A 27,090-nucleotide genomic window follows, 5' to 3' on the forward strand; every position below is an offset into this window, starting at 1 on the left:
CGATATCGCTGGAAAGTTCCATAGCACCTGTATAAAAACCGACGCACTTGACCGCTTGTCAGTTGATCGACGGACGACGCCCTGTTCGCCGCTATCATTGTACAGCGTGTATTGCTGTAGTTCTAGTTCTCATTTTCCCGGCCACAAGTTCGGCCAAATAAACAGTTTCATTCTGCAAACGCCGACTGCTTTCTTCGTCGACGTCACGACCACGTGACAATATTGTAGAAGCAGCGTAGAATCGCGCCAGGCGTCACACCATTTGAATTGCGTAAAGAGTGGTTGGTTTAAAGCTTCCCTCTCATTACAAAAGAGGTTAGGCATAATTCATAATCGTCATTAGCAGCGTGATCAAAGTGAACAGATGCAAAAGTGTGCGTACCACCTTAAGGCTCGCTCACACCGAAGACGGAGCGGCCAAAGCGGACAAGCGTGAAAGCGGAAAGCGGAGGAAACCACCCGACCCGGTGGCTGAAGCCGGCGGAGAATGATGGCCTAGAATAATTAGGTCCACTGTATCGGCAGCATAAGACACAGAAAGAATCCGGTGGCATCTAAATAGAGTTAACTGGGGTTGATCTGCTTCTCGAGCCGGAACACTGGTTTCAGCCGGGTGTCAACAGGAATGCGTTAAACTTCTTTGTTTTATGAAAGTATCGCTGATACAATGTTTTATTACTGCATTTCTACATACGTGACACCAAGCACAATCCGCGCGTTCATGACGAGGTTTTCTGTCTGCGGGCATAACAGCAGACGAAGAAATACATGCGTGCTGTAGTGGCTTCACTGCAAAGTTATTGAAAGAATTTTTGCTGTATAATATGAACCTTGCCTGAAATTTACAGCTTTTACTTTTGGCAGTGCTGGGGTAATAAATGGGGTATTAATATAAACTAGACTTTTCCTCTTATTTTGTTATGTTTTTACTGTTTTTGAGATAATTTTGTTTTTTAGTTCAATTGTTCACTGTTACGCCTTTTTTGGCGCTTTTGTTTCTTTTTAGAAGAATCAAGCGGAGGAAAGAGGATGAAGCGTTGATGGACTAATGGATCTCCTGTCGTTTGTTCGCGCCAGAGCTCCACATTGCACGTGGGTTTTCAGTTCCATCTTAATACCATTTTTCTACGAGGTCATTCTTCGGTGTCATTCATAAGCGATCACATCAGAATGAACTTATCAGTTTTGACATAACCATACCGAGCGACAGTCTCGAGATCAAGTGTAGCGATACAAATGCTGTTATATTCATATTTGAAAATTTGGTTGACGCGCACCTAAAAATACAGGCTAGAAGAAGCAGTCAGGTCCTGTCTCATTCTTCTAGTCTGTGTTTTTCGGTAACGTAAACCAACTGGCTCAACATCCCATCATGCTGCTGTTATACCTTCCACAATTCGAGAAGGTAGAAGCTCTCACGCCTTACAGCACTTATTGAAGCGTCCTGTTATTCAGGTCTTATACACTGAATGTTTAAGTGTTTGTGGGGTATATAAGCCAATTAACTGCAGGCTCAGAATAAAAGCATAATCTTTCCTAGACCTTCAATAAATGAGAATGTGGCCTTACAAAAATTGCTACCCTATATTGTGTTTGTTTCGCATAGTACATGTCACAAGATTATTGGAGCAAAATAAATGCAGTAAAATAAAAGAAGGCAACGAGGCCGGCATGAGTTCTGGGGGGTGTCTTATATGCTGCGTGGAGGCGATAGGACTGTTCCGTACATGAATCACGGGCCTCGTTGTGTTCTCGCAATCGGCCACCACCGATGGAGGAGGAGGCCTGTATTGAAGAACCGGAGAGAAGACTCGGAGTAGTCAGTCGATATTCGAAGATCTCTCTGTAAAGATCATACTCACTCACATTTTCTAAATGCAGTTGCTTTAAAAGAAAAGAGGTCCTAGATGTCGGGCCCCACGCTCTAAGGTCTTCTAGCCCTTCGTGGTGAATGCAGAACCCGTTAGCCAAACATCACATGCGAAGAAGCTTATTGAGCACGGCAGGAAGGTGACTGCAAGACTAAAATGGGGCGCGAGCTGCCCTTCCGTTGCCGTCCCACGAACGATACCTGCGGAAGGTAACTGAGGTGCTGCGTATTGCAACAGAGGACGCTCACATGTTGAAATAGCCGTTTGATGCGCCGCGTTGCTGGGACAGAGGCTGGCCCACAATCCCTTGGACGGGTACGCAGATCTAAGACCGAAAATCGAAGCTTTATAATATATTTGGATTCTATGTGGTCTTCAGGGTATTCAGGCGTGCATCATCTTTAGTTTTCTTGCAAAACCACGTCTTCGAAAGGAAGAGCTTGCCAGTCTCGTTGTGCACTCGGCGCAACATCTGGTCTTTCTGGTGGGTTGTCAGGAGTGCGCGACCAGGGGGTATGTCTCTTTCTCGCGTGGGCTTGCGGGGATTCAGAAATATTATTTTCTGCGCTTGCATACCGATGTCGTCTACAACGTTAAAAAGGTGAACGGGCAGTGAGCCATGCAGGACACCGCCGATAATGCCAAAGAGATTTCTACATTCGATAAACTACGTTGCCGATCATTCCTGCAAATTGAGATATGCTTACTGTCGCGCTTCATTACGTCATCCATTGAGAAATGGATCATCCTGCATACTGGCTAACTCAGCCGCTAAGCTGAAACGATAGTCCTCTCCAAAAGTTCTGACGAGGTACCGATATTCCTCTTAGAAAATATATTCAACGACGTGCACCATAGTGCACAGAAATTATAGAGGTGCGTTTCACACTGCGCATTACTTCAACCGACTTGAAACGCGAATTGCACATTTTTTCACCCTTGCCAAGTGCACAGCTAGTGCACATTTAACTTCATAGTGCTGCTTATTACTACGGACGATTGCTTTGCCTAAGACATGTGCTCTTGCAGTCCTCATCAACGAGCGATTACTTTTACAGTAGAGCTAACTCCATCCTGCTAAACAAGACGGAAGCCGCCGCAAGAAAACAGCGTATCTGCCAAAGACCAGAGCCATTACAGATCGACTAAAAATTTTTAGCGCATGCCACGGTGGATCAGTGGTTACTGTGCTTAGCTGCTGACCCGATGGTCGCGGGCTCACTTCGCTGGAGGCGAAATGTTAGGGGCGCGTGTAGTGTGCGGTGTCAGTGCACGTTAACACCATATCCTCGAAATTTCTACTGCGGCGTGCCTCATAACCATATCGTGGTTTCTGCGCTAAAAACCCCAGATGTTATGATTATCATAAAAACTTGAGATGCTGGCGATGGCGACGGCAAAAACCAACCGATACTGTCCATATAGTTGCTATCGCAATAGCAAAGCGCTGCATGAACGCAGGCCTGCCTGCGGCGACTATTGTGGAACGCGACCACGCGCTACCTTCCGCGGTCTTTCGGTTAGCGGGGCAGTGGCGCATCAACTGACCGCAAAATCGAAACAGCTAGAGAGCTGCGCTCAGAATTCGCATTAGGCAGTATCGTAATCGTCGGTGACTTCTTTATTCAATTTACTTATTCCTGATTTTATCCAATACAAACATAAACTTTAATCGTTGCTATATTTTTATAAGGGTCTTTTTCCATTTGCTCCCCACCTTTCATGGGGTCACGAGAGGTCAACGTATCCGGTATAGCCTTATATCGCTAGCAGCTAGCAGCATAATAGCCTCCATATTGCTAGCGAACACGCACAAAGGACGACATAGAAAGAGACAGGACAACCGCTAGGGGTTGCCCTGTCTCTTTCTTGTCGTCCTTTGTGCGTGTTCGCTAGCAATATGGAAGCATACAATCAATACCAACTATCCCAGCTTAACGCATTAACCATAATAGCAATCGCCGGCATGTTGGCGAAGTACGGCGACCTGTATCACAAGACGTAGGGTGTTACCTGTGCGCCGTCGCCGTCGCCTGTATTCGCTCACGCTGCTCGCGCCGCCGCCGTGCAATAATTGCGGCGCGGCGCTGTCTGTCTTTTTTTAACATGAACGGGGAACGTGGACATAAACTACACCGCTTCACCGGATGAGCCCTTCTCAATGTGTCATGTAATGGACTGTCCATTTCATCCACCGCTCATTGGCCGGATCTCGGCGTGCAGCTCGCCCTCTGATCGCGGTTCTTTTCAGCAACGTCATTATGAAGTGACGAAGCTTTCACACCTCCCGACACAAATGAAAGGTGCGGAATGCGCTCCAAGCACGAAGAAATTGAGGAGGGAGCGCGCCTAGCGTCTACAAGCCAACCTCCTTTGAAGCCGCTACCTCCTCGGGTTCGTGCCACAATTCCCGTCATACTCCTGTTTCATTTCCTTTTTGTGATGGGCTCATGGGAAAAAATTGACAAGCGCGCGCGCCTAGCGTCCACAAGCCAACCTCCTCCGACGCCGCGCCCCCTTCGTGCTCCATGCTCTGGTGACAACTCCCATCATGCTTCTGTCACTCTTTCTGGCTGGGGAGTTGTTCTCGATGTGTCCCCCTAGTGGGCTGTCCATTTCGGCTGCCGCTGGTTGGCCGAAGTTTGGCAAGCAGCTTACTCCTGTTTCCGGTTATTCCGCAACCTCATTTTTACATCACGAAGCTTTCACAACTCCCGACACAAATGAGTGGGACGGAATGGGCTACAACGCAACGAACGCAGCACCCTGAGATCCGCTTTCGGGCGCACATCTCGGAGGCCGTGCATAAACTCTGATCGCGTGAGCCATCGAATTAGGTTTAATGTGGCCGCCCGTCTAACGCACCTGTGAAGTTCGGTACGCATTCCCTGCATCGTTCTCAAACATCTGGCACACATTCATATGCAAGTTCAGACCGGTCAAGTTGCTGTTTCTGTACATTTTTTTCACATTAATCTTACGATGGGAATTTGCTGGCGGGTTCAGTGCATCGACGTGGTCAAGAGCGAAGTGACATCACGGCTCACCGCTTTTATTGCGATAGCAATTATATGGACAGTCTCGGCTGGATTTTGCCGTCGCCGTCGCCGCCGTCATGCACCGTATAGGTATAAGTATGTGTATATATATATATATATATATATATATATATATATATATATATATATATATAAGCCCCAAAGAAAAATAATTCAGAAAAATGCTTCCGAAGCGCGGAATCGAACCAGGGACCTCTTGCTCCGCAGCGAGTGGCGCTATCCACTACGCCACGAAACGCAGATCCTCCACGTAGCTAACGGCGAGCGTTATATACACACCCTTTACCGCTGGACGGACTCGGAGACGGCAGGCGATAATAAGCGTCTTTCATTACCAACGAGATGGCGCTAGGAGCCCGACAGGCACATTTAAAAGTCGTCGGCGAGCTCGCTCGCTTCTTCTTATATTTGCGCATGGGAGAACCTTGCCCTTCCGCTGTCTGCTCGCGCGGTTTTCTCGTGGTGAGGGGAAGAGGAATGTTTCAAACTTTCACCGTGATGTCCGCACTCATGTTACGGCGCGTACGAATGTCACTCGAGCTCAGGGACGCCGCTAAACGAACAAACAGAAGATGAGCGCGAACTATCAAGTGTCACAGCTCGACAGTTGAAGCACGCTAGTTTCCTTCGCTGCTTCGGCCGCCTTTGCAACAGGAGCGCTGTTCAAACTGAGTGTATCCATTGGCGAGCCTCACTTCGTACAGCATTAATTTCTTGCTATCGCATTCATTGCTTCGCCCTTGCGGCGAAACTGTGACTTTTTTTTCGAAAAACTGAATGTACTCTGCCGAGATGGAGTGTGGACATCTCCTTTAGACGGACACATAGAGAATAGCTCCCTGGAAGATGTATCTTTCTCTCCTCCATAAGTCTCACGAAGATAGCCTGACCTCAACACTGCGGCGTCCTCCAGCCTTAAAGGGACCAACAACTGATTTTTCTCGACCCATTTTTGTACGGCGCGACAGAAAGTTCACCCTTCGCAGTGTTTGTAGCTGGATTAGTTAATCCCAAAAGCACGTAGTCATTTTACAAGCAGTATTTTTCTATCTGAAAGGCTCTAAACACGGACGCACCTTTCCTCCAGCAACGCTGAGAATTGATAGCGATGCCGCCAGCCCTTCTCGCGATTTCTGAAAGCTATCGTTGTTCCGCTTTCCCAGGAGTTACTGTAACTAAGCTTAACCCCCTTTATTTAGAGCTTTGCCACTATTTTTTTAAAAGAACAATCTGTTAGAATTATATGATGTGCCATTATACACCTTCCCTGTATCTGTACCGCGTTTTGTGCGCATGCGTTCAAGGTTGCCTGCGCCTGTGTCATGGGCGGCTTGTCCCGGCGTCGTTACTCTCTCGATACACGAGCCAAGCCAAGTCATCGAAAACATGACAAACTACGCGTATGAGAGGTTGCGTCGTGCAGCAGCGCGCGTCATTTCTGAGAAGAAGTGTAGGTAGCAAAACTATGTCGCTCCAAAACCTTAGCGACCTGGAATCTGCGTGCACGGTTGCATGAGCACGCTGAAAAGTTGCTCAAGATGCGCTGATGAGCATGGGATCATTACGTCACGCGAAGGCCGCGCCAGTTTCATGCATACTACTAACGCAGGCCTATATGTACATTTTTATGGAGTAACACTTTTTAATATGAAGAAACGAACACTATTTCAATACCAACAAGAAAAATCGTCGATTGCGTACAGAAATTACCGGTTACGTGACCGGGTTCATTGGATCGTTCATGTTTTTTTCCGCCAGAGGCGCCACAGGTCATTTTTCGCAACTTTCAATTAAGAAATAAAAATGTAAATCCATCTCTCACGAAAACGCAGGATGGGTTTAAGTCAATGCGACGGGCAATCTTTCCATCACTGGTGTCATCTCATTTCATGTTCTGGGCAGTTGTCGGTCCCACGCGCGCTTGAGGACAGTGTGCTGGGGCAGTTATCACGCGTAGTGGGTATGGTGTACAGTGGCAAAACGGTGCTACCATACAGGGTAAAGCTCTTGCTTTATAAATCTCTTTTCTATTCACATCTTACGTATTGTTTTTTGGTATGGGGGACTACAACAAACACGAACTTGCAAAAACTGTACCTGATGCAAAAGAAATATATCAGAATCATTTTCAACTTACCGTATGATGCTCACACTAGCGAACTGTTTCGACAGGCTGGGATACTACCCGTCCATCACCTCTACGATTTTAAGTTAGCATTGGCGATCAGGCGTGAAGCGAAATAAAGTCGATATTTTTTGCATGACCTCTCAAAACTACAGCTAAATACTACATTGTTCGATACACGAAATAAGGAAACATAGAAAATAAAAACTTCCAAAACAAACTACTCCAAATATATGTTATCCTACATAGTTTCTACGTTACTTAATAAATATGTGAAAGCTGGTATAGATTTCCTACACTGTACACAGAAACAATTGCGCGAAATACACATGTTCAGTTTTTGATCATCCTCTGCAATTCCTATAGTGTTATTAGTGCTGTTATTTTTCTTTTTTGGAATATGAGCTTCGTTTGTTTTGTTGCATGTTATTCGAGTTTGTACTGCTGACTGTTGCCACTGCTGTCGTGTTCAAAGGTGGCTGTGGGCCCTTGTCAAGCTGCCTCTTTCGGAGAGCAGCTTTTACCTGCATGTATTGATGAGAAATAAACATTATTATTATTATTATTATTATTATTATTATTATTATTATTATTATTATTATTATTATTATTATTATTATTATTATTATTATTATTACTATTATTATTATTATTTAAAGGGCGACGAAGCAACTCGCTGGATAGCATATTCGTGTAGTCCTAGACCTAGTAAACAGTGCATAGATAAATAAAATACATAAGTAATATATATCGATGCGTTAGTACACTTGTTTCTTTGCATTTTTTTCGAGCGAACCGAAAGCTAAATATAGAAGTAAAGGCAATTAAAAACTTACAGTACCAGATAGCTCAGCTAGTTGGTAGGCATTCATGTTAAAAAGACACGACGTGCGAACACGGACACAAGACAGCAATCAAGAGAGTCAACAGTTATCTCTCACGTAGGCCACCACGCGCGCTTGATTGATATGTATCGCCTCTTGCCTGGGTATGCGCAGATAAGTATTTGCGTCCACCTCCTTTTGCGGCGCTGTAAAATTTTTCCGTTGTTAGCGACGTGTGTGGTGTCTTGACTACTCTAGTGTCCGTGTTTGCACGCTCTGTCTTTTTAGAGCGCCCCGAAGCAGCCTCTGAAAATACAAAATCGAGGGCGTCATGCTCTCTTGGCGTGTCTTTTTGGCGCACTTCGTCAAGCAAGAACGGTGATTCACGTGACATCATTAGGGCACGTACTCTCGATTGGTCCATATACAAGAAATATCAGTTGTCACTTGTGTCCCATCCTGCTTTGCCATGCAGTCGCCTACCCGTTCTTCCTTGTCTCGCGTAACTAATGTGCGCAAATAACTGATTTCGCTCATTTTTGTGCGTTTCCGACTGAGCAAGCGGATATAGCGGGTGTAGCCGGCAAGCCCGAAATGCTGATAGGCTCAACGCTTAGTGCTGACATTGTACGCTTCTTTTATAAACAAATATGTGGCGAGGAGATATCGCCTGCAAGACGGGTAGGGAAGGCGAGAATGAAACCAATGGAAAAGGCGTCGGATTATTTTATTCTTCCAACGGACGAACTCTCTATAGTGGAAACAATGCAGAAAAGAGCCGATCGCGCTTCCACAGTTCTTGTACATTTTTTTTGTTGCGATAGCAATTTTATTGACACTCTGGACAGGTATTCGCCAATGCCGTCATGGCCCGTATCAAGTCCTATCGATAACATCGCTCCGCGTATCGTATGTTGTACCCGCAAGTGAAAGCTCGCGAGCGCTGGCGAGCAACACGGCTGAAGCAGAGATGTAACAAGCTGACCATCTCCGTCGCACGAAGGGCGCATTCGATAACATCGCCTCGTGTGCGAGTCCTGCCATCAATTTCTCTTCGGAAAAAAAAAAACGCCTCGCCCGTCTTTCGCAGGGCGAAGGAGCACGAACGGACGCCGGGGTCACGGTGTAAGAATAAGTTAGGTGATGACTCTGCCGCCGGCGCCGCGTTCAGATTGTGTTCGCCGCCTTGGCTATTTTCTTTTGGCTGCGAGAGGTGGCGCTAACAGATGGGGGTAGGAAGTCTGTCACAATGCAACAACATATGGTAGATGAAGGAGGAAATCAATTGGAAGGGTATGAAGCGCTAGGTTACATCCGAAAGATAACAGCCAATTCGTTTAAAAAGGTCGCCCAGGGGATTCCCCCGGTGAGTAAAAGTACGCAAAGGAGCGCAACCGACGAAGATGTAGTACTAGAGAACTTCAATTGGAAGAAGGCCGAAGGAGAAATTCCTAAGCGCACTACTTCGGGCTTAGGTGGGGTTCCCGTCAGCCTCATTAACGAAATCGGACATAACACTAAAGAAGCACTCCTGAAAGCCGTAGAAAAGTGCTTACAGGAGAGGGAAATACCAGACAGTTGGCGAAAATGTAGAATTAACTTAATCTATAAAGGCAGGGGAGAAAAGGATAACAGTCGCTCGTATAAGCCGCTAACCATTACATCGGTGCTATACAGGTTGGCGATGCAGGCAGTAAAATTAAAAATAGAAGCGTGGGTAGAACAAAATGATATTTTGGGAGAACTTCAGAATGGATTTCGAATCGACAGGCGGTTAGACGATAATCTGTTTGTTCTTACCCAGTGTATAGAAATATCGAAAATAGAAAACAGGCCCTTATACGTAGCTTATCTAGATATTACCGGGGCGTATGACAACTCTAATCAGGAATTTTTGTGGGATATATTGAAAGAAGTGGGCATAGGTGACGACTGTATACAGCTTTTGAAGGAAATACACCGAGAAAATACAGTTTGTATAGAATGGGAAGGAATAAGTAGCAAGGACAGCGTTGAAATTAGCAAGGGACTGAGACAGGGATGTCCTTTATCCCCGCTGTTATTCATGCTGTACATGGTGAATATGGAAAAAGCGCTAGAAGGTAGCAACATTGGATTTAATTTGTCACACAAACAGGTCGGCACGATGGTTGAGCAGAAGCTTCCAGGTCTATTTTATGCTGATGATATTGTCTTATTTGTGGACAGTCAAGATGATATACAGCGACTGGCAGATATATGCAGAAGGGAATGTGAGGCTATAGGACTAGGATTTAGTGCAACAAAATGTGGATTGATGGTATTCAATGATCACCAAGACCATGCGCTCTTTATACAGGGCCAAAAAATACCGAGGGTAAGCGAATACAAGTACCTCGGAGTATGGGTAAATGAGGGGGATAGATATATGGAGGTACACGAGAAAGCATCGGTAGCAAAGGGAAAGAGGAATGCCGCAATTATGAAGCACAGAGCTTTATGGGGATACAATAGGTACGAGGTGCTTCGAGGGCTGTGGAAAGGTGTGATGGTCCCGGGGCTTACATTTGGGAACTCAGTGGTGTGCATGAAGTCAGAGGTACAATCAGGAATGGACGTAAATCAAAGGACGGTGGGCCGCCTCGCGTTGGGCGCTCAAGGGAAGACGACAAATGAGGCTGTAAAGGGTGATATGGGATGGACAGGCTTTGAAGTGAGGGAAGCTCAGAGCAAAATGAGATTCGAAGAGAGGCTGAGGAAAATGAAGAAGAGTAGATGGGCAGAGAAGGTTTTCAGGTATTTGTATAGAAAAAGCGTTGACACGCAGTGGAGAAAAAAAACTAGGAGGCTCACCGGTAAATATACGGCTAGCAGTGCGGGCGATATGGCAACAAGGAGCATTAAGCGGAAGGTCAGAGAGGCGGAGAGGACTTATTGGATGGCAGCGATGGAAAAGAAGCCGGCTCTGAGTAACTACCGAAAAGGAAAAAAAGAAATAAGGAGGGAAAGGTTTGATGATAATTCAAGGGGAAGCGCTTCACTGTTTGAAGCAAGGTCGGGCTGCCTTAGAACGCGTAGTTATAAAGCGAGATTCAGTAACGAAGAAGAACAATGTACATGCTGCGGGGGAACTAAGGAAACGATGAAACATGTACTGATTGAATGTGGCGATATTCACCCAGGTATACGTGTGGGCACGAGTCTACATGAAGCCTTGGGTTTTAGGGACAACAATGGAAAGCTGAACACGTCCGCGATAGAAATAAGTCAGAGACGGTTAGAGTATTGGTGACAGAAGTGGAGATAAAGAAGAAAAATAAATAATGGGGGAAAAATAAGGTCATTCTGCCTTAAAAGCAGGGAGATGGACTGTGAATTTATATTTTTTTGTATATTAACGTAATTTAATCAATGTAGATAAGGTATTAGGCCAACATGAAACAAGGAAGCTTCTTTTTTCTTTTTTTTTCTTCGAGCCTGGTGGCAGACATGTCATCGCCCCGTTTTAAAGGGGACGCTCATAGCATCCATCCATCCATCCATCCATCCATCCATCCATCCATCATTGAGCAAAGGCGCCGACGCGGGCGCAGTAGGTTATTGCTGCGGAGCCTCGCTTGTTTATTACGCTCAGTGCACTTATGTACATAGATGTCAATAAATTAGTATACTGGGATTGTGCAGTAAAGAAATTGATTTTCTAATTGCGTATGAATATTATTTCCCAACAGTGTTCTTGTCATATAAACGTTCCGACAGCAGCAAACGTTGGTCCGGAGAGGGGTCGCAATTTGACGCGACCGCGTTAGAGAGCTCGTTTCGCTGAAATTCCGGTGTCGGCTGCGTCGGCGTATTTTGCTGTGAGCAAAAAAGCAGCGTTGGTCTTCAGTGAAAATTCGAGGTAGTTGCAATAAGGATAGCAGCTCGAAGGATAGCAGCTCGAATGCATTTGCCGTTTAGCCTACCTTGCGGCAGTCTCCACCAAAGAGCAAAGGCACGCTAGAGATAAGGAAGGCGATAGTGTGCGTGCGTGCTCGTGTGTGTGAGCGTGCGTATGTGTGTGTGGTGCATGCGTGCGTGCGTGTGTGTGAGGGCATGAGCGTACGTGTGTGCGTATGTGTGTACATTTGTGTGCGCGCGGCTGTGTGTATGTGCATTTGTGTGCGTGCGTGTTCGTGTGTGTGTGTGAGAGTTTCTGCGTGCGGATATCGCTGTTGCGCTCTAGTTGCTTAGCACACTGAACGAAAATAAAAGTTCTTCAGACAAGTTTCAACCAATGTATCACGAAACTTACACGCGTTCTATTAAGAACTTCAATCGAGAGGCGACCCCTGCCAGTTTTGCGGTTAGCGTCTCGCATTTACTCCATTTCGGCCTCTGGCAATGTCGACTGCATGATATGGTGTGAAGAACGCCGCCTACGCAGCACGTGTTAATAAACAACACGTTTATTAAGGCTTTTGTTTTAATAAACGGTGTTGTGCCGGAAGCACCGTGGTCGGAAGTGTGCCTGCAATGTTGCAAAGTATCTCCGGACGGTGACGATGAAATGCAAGAGGCATCCAAGGACGAGAAAATTTTGCCTGACGACATCAAGTCTGGCAAGCTAAGTATAATCACGTGAATACCATGAACGTAAAAAAAACGCGACTGCATCACAGAAGTAGTATGAACAATGATTTCTGTTCACTCGTTATTCTGCAACATTTAATGTTTCTTGGTCCTAATAGGCACAGATGAGGCAGCTCAAAAAGTGGCATCTAAATTTAAAACAAGAAATTAACTTTCCGGCTTGATGTGGACGTGGTGCCCACAGGCCACTCACACTATCGGTGTCGTGTTCAGAAGCCTCCGGTTCTTCACGTGGAGGAGGCTCGTCGCCGCAGAAGTCGCAGCGCGGCCTCTTGCGTTTCGTGCCCGTTAATTCAGCATCGCCATGCCCTGGAGTCGCTGTCTCTACGTGCAATAAATTTGGCATACATTCAGCGGTCGAGTAAGGCACTTCCGAAGCAGCTGAACTTTTTGGCCTCCATCACTTCCGAGAAGTCGGCAGTAGAGCCTGCCGTTTTCGTGGAGGTTTCCTGGTTCTTTGGTGCACGGTCAGGCATTCTTGCCAGCCGTGGAAAATGCAAGGCACAGCATCCGAAGTGGGCGTAGGTTTCTTTCGGGCGTGCAACAGGACGTTTCCCTTGTACTCTGCATGACATGTTGCAGAGATAGCTTCTTCCGGGAAATGCTTCGCGCACACATGGTCAGTAGGCTCCAAAACTCTTTTTGCTCTCGGAATCGCCCGTCGCCACTTACCTAAGCGCTCTGGTTCACGCGGAGCCTTGAAAAGCGACACACGCTCCGTACAAGTCCTATACCCCGACTTGCAATTCGGGACAAAACATTTTTGCACATTTTGAGGCGCAGCCAGCGACAAGGCCGCTAAAGGGTATTCGGTAACATACACAGCGTCGAGGTATACGTGCATTCAATCACAATACACGAATCAGCAAAACAAATGCACTGACAGGGCTCACAGGCACAGGGCAACGCGTTTATAAATCACAGATTGCTATGCACACAAAGCTTTCACGAAGATCTTTCTTTGCACGCAAGTTTCAGAATGAGCGCCGCGCGAACCCCCGAGACCCTAGAGTCACTCGAAAAGTTTCAGAGTATCGCATCTGTTTTTCCGCGCGCCGCCGCCGACGCGATTGGCTTGCTCGCATCACGTGACCTCTCGCCACCATATCCCTTCCAAGCGCTTTGGGTGCAGGCGCGTTGAATGCAGAGCGCGGCCGGACATTTAGCAGTACCACGGTCCTTAGAAGTACTGTGTCACTTTTATTGCGATAGCAATTATATGGACAGTCTCGGCTGGATTTGCCGTCGCCGTCGCCGCCGTCATGCACCGTATATGTATAAGTATGTATATATATATAAAAGCCCCAAAGAAAAATAATTCAGAAAAATGCTTCCGAAACGCGGAATCGAACCAGGGACCTCTTATTACGCAGCGAGCGGCGCTATCCACTACGCCACGAAACGCAGATCCTCCACGTAGCTAACGGCGAGCGTTATATACACACCCTTTAGAGCTGGACGGACTCGGAGACAGCAGTCGATAATAAGCGTTTCTTCATTACCAGCGAGATGGCGCTAGAAGCCCGACGGGCGCATTTAAAAGTCGTCGGCGAGCTCGCTCGCTTCTTCTTATATTTGCGCATGGGAGAAGCTTGCGCTTCCGCTGTCTCCTCGTTTTAAACGCGTCATGCAGATGCCAGAGAGTAGCTCACCAGTAACCGAACGTTGCTGGTGAGCTACTCCGGGAATTTCGTATATTTTTGCATTCCGTGTGGGAACCATCAACGTCAAAGAGCGTCGTTGTACGTGGCTGCATAGCTGGCCGCGGAATGAATTCACCCCCCTCTAAGAACACTCCTTTCTGCAGTGAACTACACAAACGTTGCTGGAAAAGCTCTCATGCAACAGGATACTTCACCTTTTCGGATCGCTATGTTCAGCGATATTGAGAACTACAGACTACATACCTTTCTATTTGCTCGGCTGTTTATATCTCGATCTGTTGAACAGATTGTGCATGCATTTCGAGTTATAAGCGTGCCACGCACGAGAGCGAAATCGAAGGCTTATTAAAATAACTGTTTACTGTATACCTTGAAGGCAATTGTCGCATGATCATTTGCCACTGCGCAAAACTGAAGCGTGCAACTCTATGATAAACTTGGTATAAGGCAATGCGTTATTAAGCGTATTTTTTTTTTCAAAAAAGAATGTTGCTAGTGCTGCATTGCGCCGAGCGTGTCCTTAGAATACTGTTTAGTGTGTGAGAAATGGTCACAGAAAAAAAAAATTGCTTATCCTCTCACGCACTGAGGGAATCGATTTCATGCCAGCACTAGATCTATATACATACTGTATTGCAGTAGCATGCGCGTTAAAGATTTTGACGGATGTGGCATTTCTCATCAAAATAACATAAAGCACTGCGCCGAGGAAGTTTTAACAAAAGCGCGTTAAGAAAAAAAAAGTTGAAATTAAAAGCAGTGCAGAAACCGAACTCCAGCCGTTTACGCGCTGGCAACGCCAAAAAAACAACAAAAAAAAACACTTTGTCAGAACAGCAAAATAAATGCAAATGCACTGCAACTGGCCCAACTTGCCATCTTGCTGCACTGCAACGTTGGGAATATTAAGGAGACAGAAAATAGGAAATGAAACAACTGAGTAGTGACGTCAATCATTTTTGATGGCCTATTTTCTACGTATCTGTTAGGAAATGACAACGTATTCGCAAAATAGGATGCGCCTTACCTACCGCACGCCGATTCGCCCATGCGTTCGGCTGCTGGCGTTCCGAACCGAGACAAATACTTCACGCACAACTTCCACTTACCGTACACGCACCACTTCTAGTACAGATAGCACCCAGCTGAACAGCAAGCACGGTGCGCAAGTAAGGTATGCGTCAGCGATCAGTCGAAGGACTGAATGCTGAATGTTCTCGATGTTCGATAATGTTTTCGAATGCGCTATGAAGTGAACCTGAACACCGACTGCAAAGCTAGCGCGAACAGTCAACATTCACCAAGTGTCATTACGCTAATGCAACTATGTCTACAGCTCCGGACCTTGCGAACACACCCGACCGTGAAACGAAAAGAGACCGATGAAGCCACGGAGAAAGTTCGCGAACACATGGCAACATTCGCCGCACGTTTCATTAGCTACGCCGCTTACCGCGCAGTCGATTCATGACTGTCGATGACTCGAAATCACTTCTGATATCCTTTTGAAGAAACACACACACACACATATTGCAGTTATGCCGAGCGTAACACGGCATCGAGGCGAAAAGATTGGTCACTTCTCAACACGCGCTACCAACGCGCCGGACGGTCCGGAAGGGAAATGGCCGCCGCCGCTCAATGTTGCCCGCGTGCAGCCTACATTTGCGGTACTCTGAAATTTTTCAGTGACTCTATGAGACCCCAATCTGTAGCGCCATCTTAACGCGCGCCGCGAAAACTACTCGTGGCTCAAGGTCATCGGCGAACACAATCTGCCCGCGCCCACTCCTCAAGCGGAGCGGCGAGTGTCAGCACCTAACTTATTCTTACACCGTGGCCGGGGTAGAGGGGCTGCGTGGCTCGCGCAGCAACTATGAACATTGACTAGAAGAGCGCTGTCGCAAGCGCGGGCGCGCGATCTATCTCGGCTGTCATCAGCAAACGGCTCGTATCATGTACTCTTCTGCGCGCTGTCATCTCACCGTTTCTTGCTGCGGCCGCTGAAACTGCACAAAAGCCGCTTCTATCCCGGGAGCGGCCGCATTCTCATATATGAGCATTTTGTAGACTTAAGCGAGATCGGACCATAAATAGTTAGCTGCTAGCCTTAGTTCCCATGACATTACGACATGTTGCCAGCGCAATCATTGCTTCCCCTTTTTGGCTGAAAGTGATTGTTTCCAAAATTCAAGGGACAAATTTCTCTCCCCACCAACGGTAGGCCTCTGTTTTACTTTTCGTTTTAATTTCTGTGATTGCAGTACATCCCGACTGCCGGCGAGATGCTTGTCCGGAGAAGGCAATGGCACGAATACGTGTACTGTGACGCGTGGTCCGAGAGACACTCTTTTCTTGTGCAGCACTTCCGCTTCACCAAACTTCTTCTGGTTTAGGTAAAGAATCTACGAGAAATAGCACATCACAGCATACCTTTAGTTTGAAATAGTTTAATAACAGTTTAATATACAGCTGATTAAGCGTGAGTAAGAATAAGAACAAAAAATTGGCCGCGTATCTGCGTGCTTCGCTGCAAATGTCGTGTAAAGACGATAGAAGAGGCGCTGTGTGAGATATGGACGCCATCTGGCAATACGTCGGGAAACATGAGTGCTGTGTTGCGTGCTGGTAGTCCCGGCGCAGCAGCAGGCGAAGACCGGCGGTGACCAACGCGACCGGCGGGGACGCCAGCCAGCCCGAAAACGCGGTTTGGCGCGAAGCGCTGAAGCAAAGAAACGTCCGCACTCAACGAGTACTCTCCACACACTCTTTTATTTACACGTCGCCTGGGTAAAACAGGAACGCCAGAGCGGCGCCCACAACCGGCAGCCTGAAGGCCGCCCATAACGATGCTTTTTCATTTTTAAATATTTTTTTTCACCTTCTTGGCCTTCTCAAAACTAAAGTTTTTCAACACCAACCCATGGCATTCGTACAGTGCAATACAGAACCGAAACCGAAACACAACAATGAGCTCGTGCGAAGGGCACGGAGGAAGGCAAATTTCAGCGCAGTCGCATTTTCAGCTTTGTTGAAACAGCGCTCCCTAGACGACGACAAAGTAAAAGAAGGCACAGGACAAGCAGCGCTCACTAGACGACGACGAAGTAAAAGAAGGCACAGGACAAGCAGCGCCTGTCCTGTGCCTTCTTTTACTTCGTCGTCGTCTAGTGAGCGCTGTTTCAACAAAGATGAACGCATACCAACTCGCTCAAGCTTCCATTCTTATGCATTTTCAGCGCAGCTTAAGAAACTAGGGTCCTTAAAATTACGTATGTATGCATTTTCTATTAAAGGAACACGCCACCTAATACTTACCTAGTGATGTTGCACCTCAGATATGCATGATATTTACTTTTTGATCGACAACGTTCACAAGTATGAACAGCCGTACCAGTTCAAGACGGCTGGCCCTTGGGCAAGTGGTTCAACTTTGGCCGAGTGGCTGAATCGAGGGACGTGCCGACAAACAGAAAGACAGAAAGACAGACCAAAATTTCTGCGTTTAAGTTCCCCAAGAAAGACTATCGTCTTTAAAACTTGCACGACGCTTGAGCTTCGCCTTCAACGAGATAGCGTAATCAGGCCCCGTGCCCATCGCCTTCTAAATCGCTAGCCTGGCTTCGGTTCACGGTGCGTGCCTCAACCGTGCTGTAAGGAAACGAACGCTGAGCGTGTAACATTGGCCGTTTCAAACTATCCTAGAATGCTTTCTGCAAGTACAGTTCTTAAGAGCTCACTACGATATAATTATTCTTTTCGTGAATCAGGAAAGGGCCCACTACGCGTCCGTAAGGCAACACGCGAACCTACGCAGCTGCTCACTTTGTTGACGCCTTTCCAGCTGATGATGGTTCAATGTTTCAGCACTTTTTAATGCGGGGGCCTTTAAAACACCCACTCATTGCGCAATTCAAATGTTCTTACGCCTGGCGCTATTCTACCCTTCTGCCATGCTGTATTACATGTGCTAAGGAAAGTCGTTCCACTACGTGACATTCATATAGTGTTTATTTCCCAAGCAGTTTCGACCAATAGCGTGCCTCTGTGGTAAAATGGGTACCTGCTTGCCACGCAGACGGCCTGGATTCGATTCTCACTCGAACTGAAGTTTTTTATTATATATTTGCATCTTTCTCGATTTTTCGCTCACGGACAATGTGATGATTCTTTGCTCACAACCAACGACGCCGACACCGGCGCTAACGCCGGAATATTTGAGAAACGAGCTCTTTAATAACGCTATCGCGTTAGAATAGGTGGATAGCAAAACGGCGCGCCGTCTGCTACGGTACTTCCGGTTCGAGGCCTATATATCTCTTCGCTGCTTCAAGGTGCTAGCTGTTCAGTGTAATCGGGGAGGAAACGCGCACTTCTGCGGCGCGTTTGTTACCGGTTGTCCAGTGATTGTGTTCTTGGAATATTTTGCGAATGAATATGTGATATTTCGCATTTTAGAGAAAGCAGCGAGAATCGGAAATGGGGAAACACGGGGAATGGCGAGTGGTGGGTCTCAAGCGCAGCATGCGAGTACAGATATACGGATATGCTTTAAAGCAGGCAGTAATATTTTGCAGAATCAGCTTCGTTTTGTGTATTCGAGCACAAACGGTGGCTACCTCAGAACCACTCACGCTTATGAGCACATGGTGCCAAATGCCAACATACGTGCGCTCCCAAATCACTTAAATCCCCGACAAGAGTAGGCATATTCGGTCCGCCCGATCAAGTACGCCGATAAAATATTATGGATACATCATACTTGCGTTGAATATACTGCATTGCCTACTTTCTGTGAAATTTGTGAAAACTGCCGAGCGCGCAAAATGACAACGTACGCAACAAAAAGGCCGTTCAGTTACTGGCATCCCAGTACGTAAAACGATCAAAGTTGGTTTTGAAGCAACGAGTTGCACGGTGTGGCGTCTCTAGTATTTCAGAAACTTGAAAGCGGGGAATGTACCTTTTAGTGGAACTCGAAAGGCAAATGTTGAGTGCGAGGAATTTTCAATGGGTTGATCGAAACACAATCTTCGATCATGATTTATTTTTAAGGCGCAAAGGAAGACATACACAAGTGCGCGAGTGCGCGAGGGAAGGACATCACACGTAAAGTAAGATTCCGAGGCTTAAAAGAAAAGCGACAAAACTGCGAGAGTTGTTTACACTTTGAGCAAGAAACGTTTTATTATTGTCATTCACTCTACGAACCCGAGATGGTATGTTGCCCACACAAGAGTAAACAAGTAATTTTACGAGTTGGCAACAGGAAGACAGATTGGGCATATATTTCATCACACTATAATGTGCAACAAAGTTTTTATGCCACAAGACATGCGCGAATACGGCCTTTGCGGCGAAACAACATGCATGTGTCCGGAGGTGCACGCAACATGAATGAAGGCACGACCGTTTGCACCTTTATAACAATTCCGTAGTGATTGCACTTGTTATTCAGCTGATCTGCACATCACTATCAAGTATTATGCAGTAATTTGTGGGAAAAGGGGTTGGAGACTGCTATATAAAACACACAGAAAGCGACGGCACTAGCAACAGCGCCTATTCGGCGGCACGGCGTCTCGAACCAGAAGTCGATGCAGACAGGGCCGTAGCCCACAATCCTTTGCGAGAGCCACGTTTTTGCTATACACCTATGGGGGCAGCGACGCACTGCGATTCGCTGATGATATTGCATTGACGAGTAACTCAGGGGACGAACTGCAACTCATGTTTACTGAACTGGACGAGGAAAGCAGAACGGTAGGTCTTAAAATTTATATGCAGAAAACTACAGTAATGTGACACAGTCTCGGAAGAGAACGGCGCTTTGCGATAGGTAGCGAGGCACTGGAATTTTGAAAGGAAGGCGTCTACTTAGGACAGGTCGTAACCGCGGAGCCGAACCATGAGAGTGAAGAAACTAAACGAATAAGGACGGCATGGAGCACATTCGGCAAGCATTCTAAAATCATGAATGGTAGTCTACCGCTATCCCTCAAAAGGAAGGTTTATAACAGCTTCATCTTACTGGTGCTTACCTACGGAGCAACAACTTGGAGGCTTACAAAGAGGGTTCAACTTAAACTGAGGACGAAGCAGGGAGCAATTGGAAGGAAAATGATATGTGTAACCTTAAGGAACAAGAAGACTGCAGTGGGTCAGAGAACACATGGGTGTTAAGGACATCTTCGTCGAAACCAACAAGAAGAAATAGACACGGGCAGGGCATGTAGCGCGTAGGCCAGATAACCCCTGGTCATTATCAGTACCTGACTGGATTCCAAGAGAAGGCCAACGGGCCAGGGGAGACATAATGTGAGGTGGGCAGATGAGATTAAGAAATTTGCAGGTATAGCGTGGCAGCAGCAAGCGCAGGACCCGGTTGATTGACGGAATGTGGGAGAAGCCTTTGCCTCTCCCACATTCCGTCACTCGTACGGTAAGGTTCCGTCGCTCGCACGGTACGCTCACTCCTGTGTTGTGAGTAGGGGTGTGCGAATATTCGAAAGTTCCGAATATTCGTCGAATATTACATTCGAAATATTCGTATTCGATTCGAAAATCGTGTATTCGAAAAGTTTCGAATAATCGATAACTTCGAATATTCGAAAAATTCGAATATGCGACTCGATTATCATGCATAAAATAACTCGTCTGCCACATTTCTGCTGCGTTCGTATAGCTAAAAACGTTGCCGGGAGGAGCGATACACATCGTAAGTACACGAAGGCACGATATCTGCTTGCGACGAGCGCCCCAATACGTATGATTTATTGCTGGTGCATTTCCGACGTGAAGCGCTGTTGGCGATCATGTAACCGTACATTTTCAATATTATGCGGCCGTAACGTGCCGCACTACCACTCGTTCACTATGCGGGACCACTTCTGAAGAAAGACAGTGACCCATGTGACTGATAGCGGACTGTAGGCACCTTCTGATACACCAGTCTGGCAAAGCGTTACCCCATGTACCTCCCTATACCAGCCACTTCTGTTCCAAGCGAGCGTGCCTTTTCAGTGGCAGGGGGGGGGGGGGGGTGTTGTCTCTGTTAGAAGGGAGCGCCGGCTGCCTGATCATGTGGTGCAACTCATATTTCTTCATGATAACATCTAGTCATTACTTTCAATGTGCCGTGATATTTGCTTGCGTTGTGGTGTGCATTGTGCTAGCCTGGACATTGTGTTCTGTAGATAGCAGTGTATGTTTTGTTGCCAGTCAGGCTGTTAATGTTTTTTTATTGCGATAGCAATTATATGGACAGTCTCGGCTGAATTTTGCCGTCGCCGTCGCCGCCGTCATGCACCGTATATGTATAACTATGTATATATACATAAAAGCCCCAAAGAAAAATAATTCAGAAAAATGCTTCCGAAGCGCGCAATCGAACGACGGACCTCTTGCTCCGCAGCGAGTGGCGCTAACCACTACGCCACGAAACGCAGATCCTCCACGTAGCTAACGGCGAGCGTTATATACACACCCTTTACCGCTGGACGGACTCAGAGACGCTAGGCGCTTATAAGCGTTTCTTCATTACCAGCGAGATGGCGCTAGGAGCGCGACGGGCGGATTTAAACGTCGTCGGCGAGCTCGCTCCCTTCTTCTTATATTTGCGCAGGGAGAACCTTGCCCTTCCGCTGTCTGCTCGCGCGGTTTTCTCGTGCTGAGGGGAAGAGGGATGTTTCACGCTTTCACCGTGATGTCGGCGCTCACGTTACGGCGCGTACGAAAGTCACTCGAGCTCAAGGGACGCCGCTAAACGAACAAACAGAAGATGATCGCGAACAACTATCAACTGTCACCGCTCGACGCTTCAACACGCTAGTTTCCTTCGCTGCTTCGGCCGCCTTGGCAACAGGAGCGCTATTCAAACTGAGAGTATCCATTGGCAACCTCACTTCGTACAGCATTAGTTTCTTGCTATGGCATTCATTGCTTCGCTATTGCGGCGAAGCTGTGACTTTTTTTCAAACAGCTACATGTTAAATAAAATATTGTTACTGTGGAGGCATTTTTCCTTTGATATTCGATATTCGATTCGATATTCGAAGGTGGATATTCGTATTCGATTCGTATTCGAAAAATTTGATATTCGCACACCCTTAGTTGTGAGGCATTCGTAACACCAACGGCCAGTGTAACAATGACGTCACAGGCAAGCGTTTCCTCAGTTATTGAACGCATCATATTCTACGTCACCAAACGCGATACTATCGCCTTTCGCTATCGTTTGAGAATTCGGGCCCAGGCGAGCGTCGGATAGCTATTTTTCGATATAGATAGATGCTATAGCGAGGCTTGGGCTAAAGCCGCCACCTCGCGGTGTGTAAAAGCGTGGCCGAAACTACTCTTCTATTGGAACGCGTCGAATGGCACAGTCGTAGCAACAGTGCGTTCCCGTAGCTAGAGTGTACCGTAGCTAATCGCGGAGGCAACAAAGTTTGTTTTTTTTTGAGGTTGGTGGCACACATGTCACCACCCCGTTATAAAGGGGGCGCCCATAGTATCCATCCATCCATCCATCCATCCATCCATCCATCCATCCATCCATCCATCCATCCATCCAAGAGCATTGTGATATGAAAGTGTGAAAGATGAAAGATTGCGTTCATGTAGATTCCGTTATATTTTTGGCGGTAGCTCAGTGGGCTAAACGCCCGCCAGCCATCGTCGCGTACCGAGAGGTTGTGGGATCGACTCCTGTCAACGGAAGTTTTCTTTGCATTTTATTTGCGGTATGATGGCGTTCATTTTGACGGAAATACGTCATGACAATCTTGGTGGAACCCGGCATAAAACACTTTCGTGTTAAAGTAAAGATATGCATACAAGTAAGCTATAGCGAGATTAGCCTTTCGACTAGTAGGTGAAGCATCCAGAATTTACGTAGGGGCAAATTACTGATAGGTCTTGGCATTATTAGCGTGACATGCTCCTCAGTAAAATCACGATTAACGATGCGGCTATGGGGGTATGAGCACGCCTTTTCTAGGTGGCGTTGGGTATGAGCACCACATAGAAAGAAAGAAAACAGAAAGAAGGGAAAAATAAAGAAAAAACAAAAACTACCTTGAAGAATAAAAAAAAAATCACGCCATATCCACGAAGTGAATGATGATTGAGGAGCTGGCTCGGAGAAGATCGGGAAAACCCGTGAATCTTCCGTACAAATCCATCATATGAAGACGTGACCCACGTTGGTATATATACATATATACACAATGTTTTATTAATTTACAATTTTGATGAACTATATACACAATTTACAATTATATACACATTGATGAAGTATGTATACAAGAAATATCGAGCGTCTGATTCTCCATTGTCGACATTTGCAGACGCAACGCTCCTAATGTTCTTTCAATTTGAAAACTGCCCTCGAGACGCGCGCCACAAAATGGCTGTAAAAATAGCTGTCCGACGCTCGCCTGGCTGTGAACCGCGTTCCCCGTTCGCCCTGTGAGAATTAACGGCCAGGCTAGAGGGAAGGCACGACGCGCGTAGCGTTCCTCTTCGCGTTCCCCGCTTTGAATGGATGGATGCAGGTTACGGCGCGGGACTTCGCCCCAGCTTAAGAACCTGGCGAGCCAGCTCCTGATATATAAAAAATAAAAATTGAATACAAAAATAAATAAAAATAGAACCAAAATGTACAGCGACCCTAACGTCAGACATAGGTGTCTCAGAGTGGCACTCGCACTGACTGTGATGCCAGACTTGTGATTACCTGTGATCGATGTTATTTTTCTTCTCAGTCAATGTATTGGTCCTTGCACCCAGCTGGTATTAACTGGTGTTGCATTGCCTCCGAGATCGGCACACCTTCGACCATGCATCGATCTCGTGTGATGACGTCGTGTTATGTGAAGTTATTATGGCATCAATGTGACGTCAAAATCTTGGCAATATACGACATTATGATGATGTCACACCATGACGCCATCAATCTGTAATCTCTTATCACATCACTTCTTGACTGTCTTTGTTACCTGTAGCAACAGAAGTGTTTCGCTGCTAAGCACTTGGTTGAAGGTGCAACTTCTGGCATAGAGGAAGGAAAACTTAGGAGGGAGCATTGCGCAGTGCGATAGAAAGACAGAAAAATAGTAGGTCAGGCACGCACACGCGAGGCTTCGCTTGCCGCCATTTTTCAGATAGAAAAAGGACGCCTAATTGTTTTTTTTATCGAAGTTTTCAGATAGGTCGCACCGGCGCTTGATGAGGTAGTCTGGAAGCATGGAACGGAGTGTCGTCACTCGGTAGTCATGCCATTAAAACCACGTTTGCGTCATACGCGCACTGCGTGCTCTCAGTTACGTCATGATTATCAATGTGGGTCTCAGTCATACCTAGAGAGAACGAAAGAAAAAATAAAGAGAAAATGCGAAGTATAAAGAAACGCAAACATCAGCAAGAGAAATAAAATACTACGATGAATAAATGCAACAAGAACTAAAAGTAGCAAAAAAACCCCGCACCTCCCCGACGGGAATCGTGAGAAAAAGCGAATGCATTTGGGTGCACCCGATGAATGTGCGATTAATTAATGAAGAGAGACGAGAGTGTGCACGTAGAGGCGTAATGCTCGAGTTGCGTTGTGTTACACTTCGTCCTAGTGGTATCGTTGCCGCGAGAGATTCGACTTCACAGACTTCCATCGCTATCAAGACAGCAAGGCGCACGCTCCCTGCATAATATATATAGGTCCGAGCGCGGAGAAGAGGAGCGCCCCAGCTCTCTCTCCGTCGAGCGAGCTCCGCGATGCGAGCGCCCTCATCGGGTACACTCCTCCTCTCCCTTACCCTCCGCTGCTCCGCGATGCGAGCGCCATCACACGCCCGCTCGCTCCTCCTTTCCCTTACCCTCCGCCGCTCATCACCTGCTCCGGTTGCTAGGCGCGGCGCAGCTGTTGCTAGGGGCGAGGAGGAACGCGCGCGGAGTGATAACACCTGTGCGCACGCCGGCCAGGGACGCAGGACAACCCCCGACTAAGAAATGCATTCGCATTTAAAACACGTTTGCCTTATACACGCATTCCGTGCACTCAGTTACGTCGCAATATCAATGCGTGGATGAGCCACACGTAGAAAGAAAGGGGAAAAAATTGGGGATGGCCGAAGCATGTAGTAAAAGGTGTTTCAGCTCCACTAGCGTGAAAGCTGTAGAGGGGCCAACAACGCAGTGTGCGCCGGTGTTTCGCACAGCAAAATCAATGCTGATGGGCAATGAGAGACAGATGAAAGATTAGACACAGAGACCCGCAGTGCGCTTTTAGTTAACGTGTACGCTGCGAATCTTTATTGTTCAACTACGCACAAGATAAACCTCCCATCGGCACTACATTGCAGGTCCAGTGCCTATATATATACATGGTGTGGCCGGTGAACGGTTGTGCAGCGCGAGCAGACGGTTTTTTCAATCAGGAAACTCGCTAGCAGACGGTGCCTGCGTTGGCCTTGTCTCTTGTGGGTGAGGGCGCATTCTCGTTCCTTGTGAGCTGGTAGTGCAGCGTTCATCGCAGAAAGAGCGTTTCAATAGTCAAAGCGCGCCGTTCGCTCTCTCGCGCCACACGGCGAGCGCTGAGGTGGTGGCGCCCTCTCTTGCGCTCAAGCAAACGGACCGTCATGACAGCAGACGACGATGCACGCGCGACTCTAAGGTGCTTCGCCCCTAAATTGGAAAAAGGAACACGCATTAAAAAATTGTCTTATAACAATTGTTGGGGTTTTACGAACGAGGATATGATTATGAGAGATGCCGTACGTAGTGCTGGGTTTCAGAAATTTATACCATCTGGTGTTCATTAACGCGCACCTAAATCTAAGCAAAATGGCCTGTAACGTTTCGCCTACATCGCAATGCGGTCGCCGCGGTCCGGATTCTTTCCCGCGACCTTGGAGTCAGCACTCGAGTACTATAACCACTAGACCACCGTAGCAGGTACGTCTAAAAAATGAAAAAAGAAACATTAATGAAAGAAATAAAAATTTAAAGAAAACTTAATAAGAAAAAAACCAGCAGTTCCGTGTACGAATACAACCGATGAGCGAAGTTCCTTAGAAATGGGACGCAAAACGACTATGTATGTTTTGGAACTGTTTATTGCGCCGCTCGCCTTGTTTTTTGCGTAACGCGCGCCGCAGGTGCGTGCCGCGTTTCATTATTTTGCGCCGGCACCGCGTGTATGTTGCATGGAGCTTCGACGGCGGGTGCGGGCCTAAGGAGCTTCGCTCCTGAAAAAAAAAAATCAAGACAACTTCACACTAGTGGTGCCAAGCCTGAATGAACAAAAGAGCTGGGAGCCTTCTTTGTTTTCTTCATTTTGCTATTTCTTCCTTCATTTCTTTCTGTGTTCTTCTCTGTGGTTTTTAGGAGCGAAGCTCCTTAGGACCGTACTCTTCCGCCCCGTCGAAGCTCCCTTCTCTTAAAGGGGCCCTGCAACATTTTTTGAGCAGGGTCAAAAAGCGCTGCCAATCGGTAGTCGAGGCTCCCTAGAACACGCGAGCCAAATATTATAGCGAAGCGAGCGGCCTGGAATTTACAATAAATTCTCAAAGTCAGCTGAAAATCGCTCCCTCTTGTCTCGACAAATGATGTATTAGTCCGCAATATATGACGCGAATGTCGGCAGTTCCACCATTGGCTGATGTTATAATCACGATAACACCCTCATTATTACCTTCGTTGTTAATTTTGAGTTCAATAAGTAGATAATATGTATGTTTATATTGTGTTATGCCGTTAAAACACCGAACAAACAATAATATTAGCACTTTCGGTATCACCGACAGCTCGTCTGCTCGTAGTTGCATGGTTGCGTTTTCTTCACCATGCGCAGTGCCGAAATCGTGAATATTTCTGTGCTGTTAACCATCGCCGGTTGCCGTTGAGAGTGACAGCCGTTCGAGTGTTGCCTCGTCAGCTGGA

The 27,090-nt window shown here is 46.9% G+C and overlaps 1 protein-coding gene across 1 annotated transcript in view; it reads left to right on the forward strand.

Annotated features, from left to right (window-relative positions):
* Positions 1-1,005: 1,005 nt before the first annotated feature.
* The window catches only part of LOC119378557 (uncharacterized), a 33,111-nt gene continuing 7,026 nt past the window's right edge, over positions 1,006-27,090 (forward strand). Inside the window, exon 1 of the mRNA XM_037647648.1 lies at positions 1,006-1,092. Coding sequence (XP_037503576.1) covers positions 1,049-1,092 — 44 coding nt within the window. The 5' untranslated portion in view covers positions 1,006-1,048. The remainder of the gene's footprint in view (positions 1,093-27,090) is intronic.

The sequence above is a fragment of the Rhipicephalus sanguineus genome, unplaced genomic scaffold (genome assembly GCF_013339695.2).
Source record: "Rhipicephalus sanguineus isolate Rsan-2018 unplaced genomic scaffold, BIME_Rsan_1.4 Seq872, whole genome shotgun sequence".
NCBI lineage: Eukaryota > Metazoa > Arthropoda > Arachnida > Ixodida > Ixodidae > Rhipicephalus > Rhipicephalus sanguineus.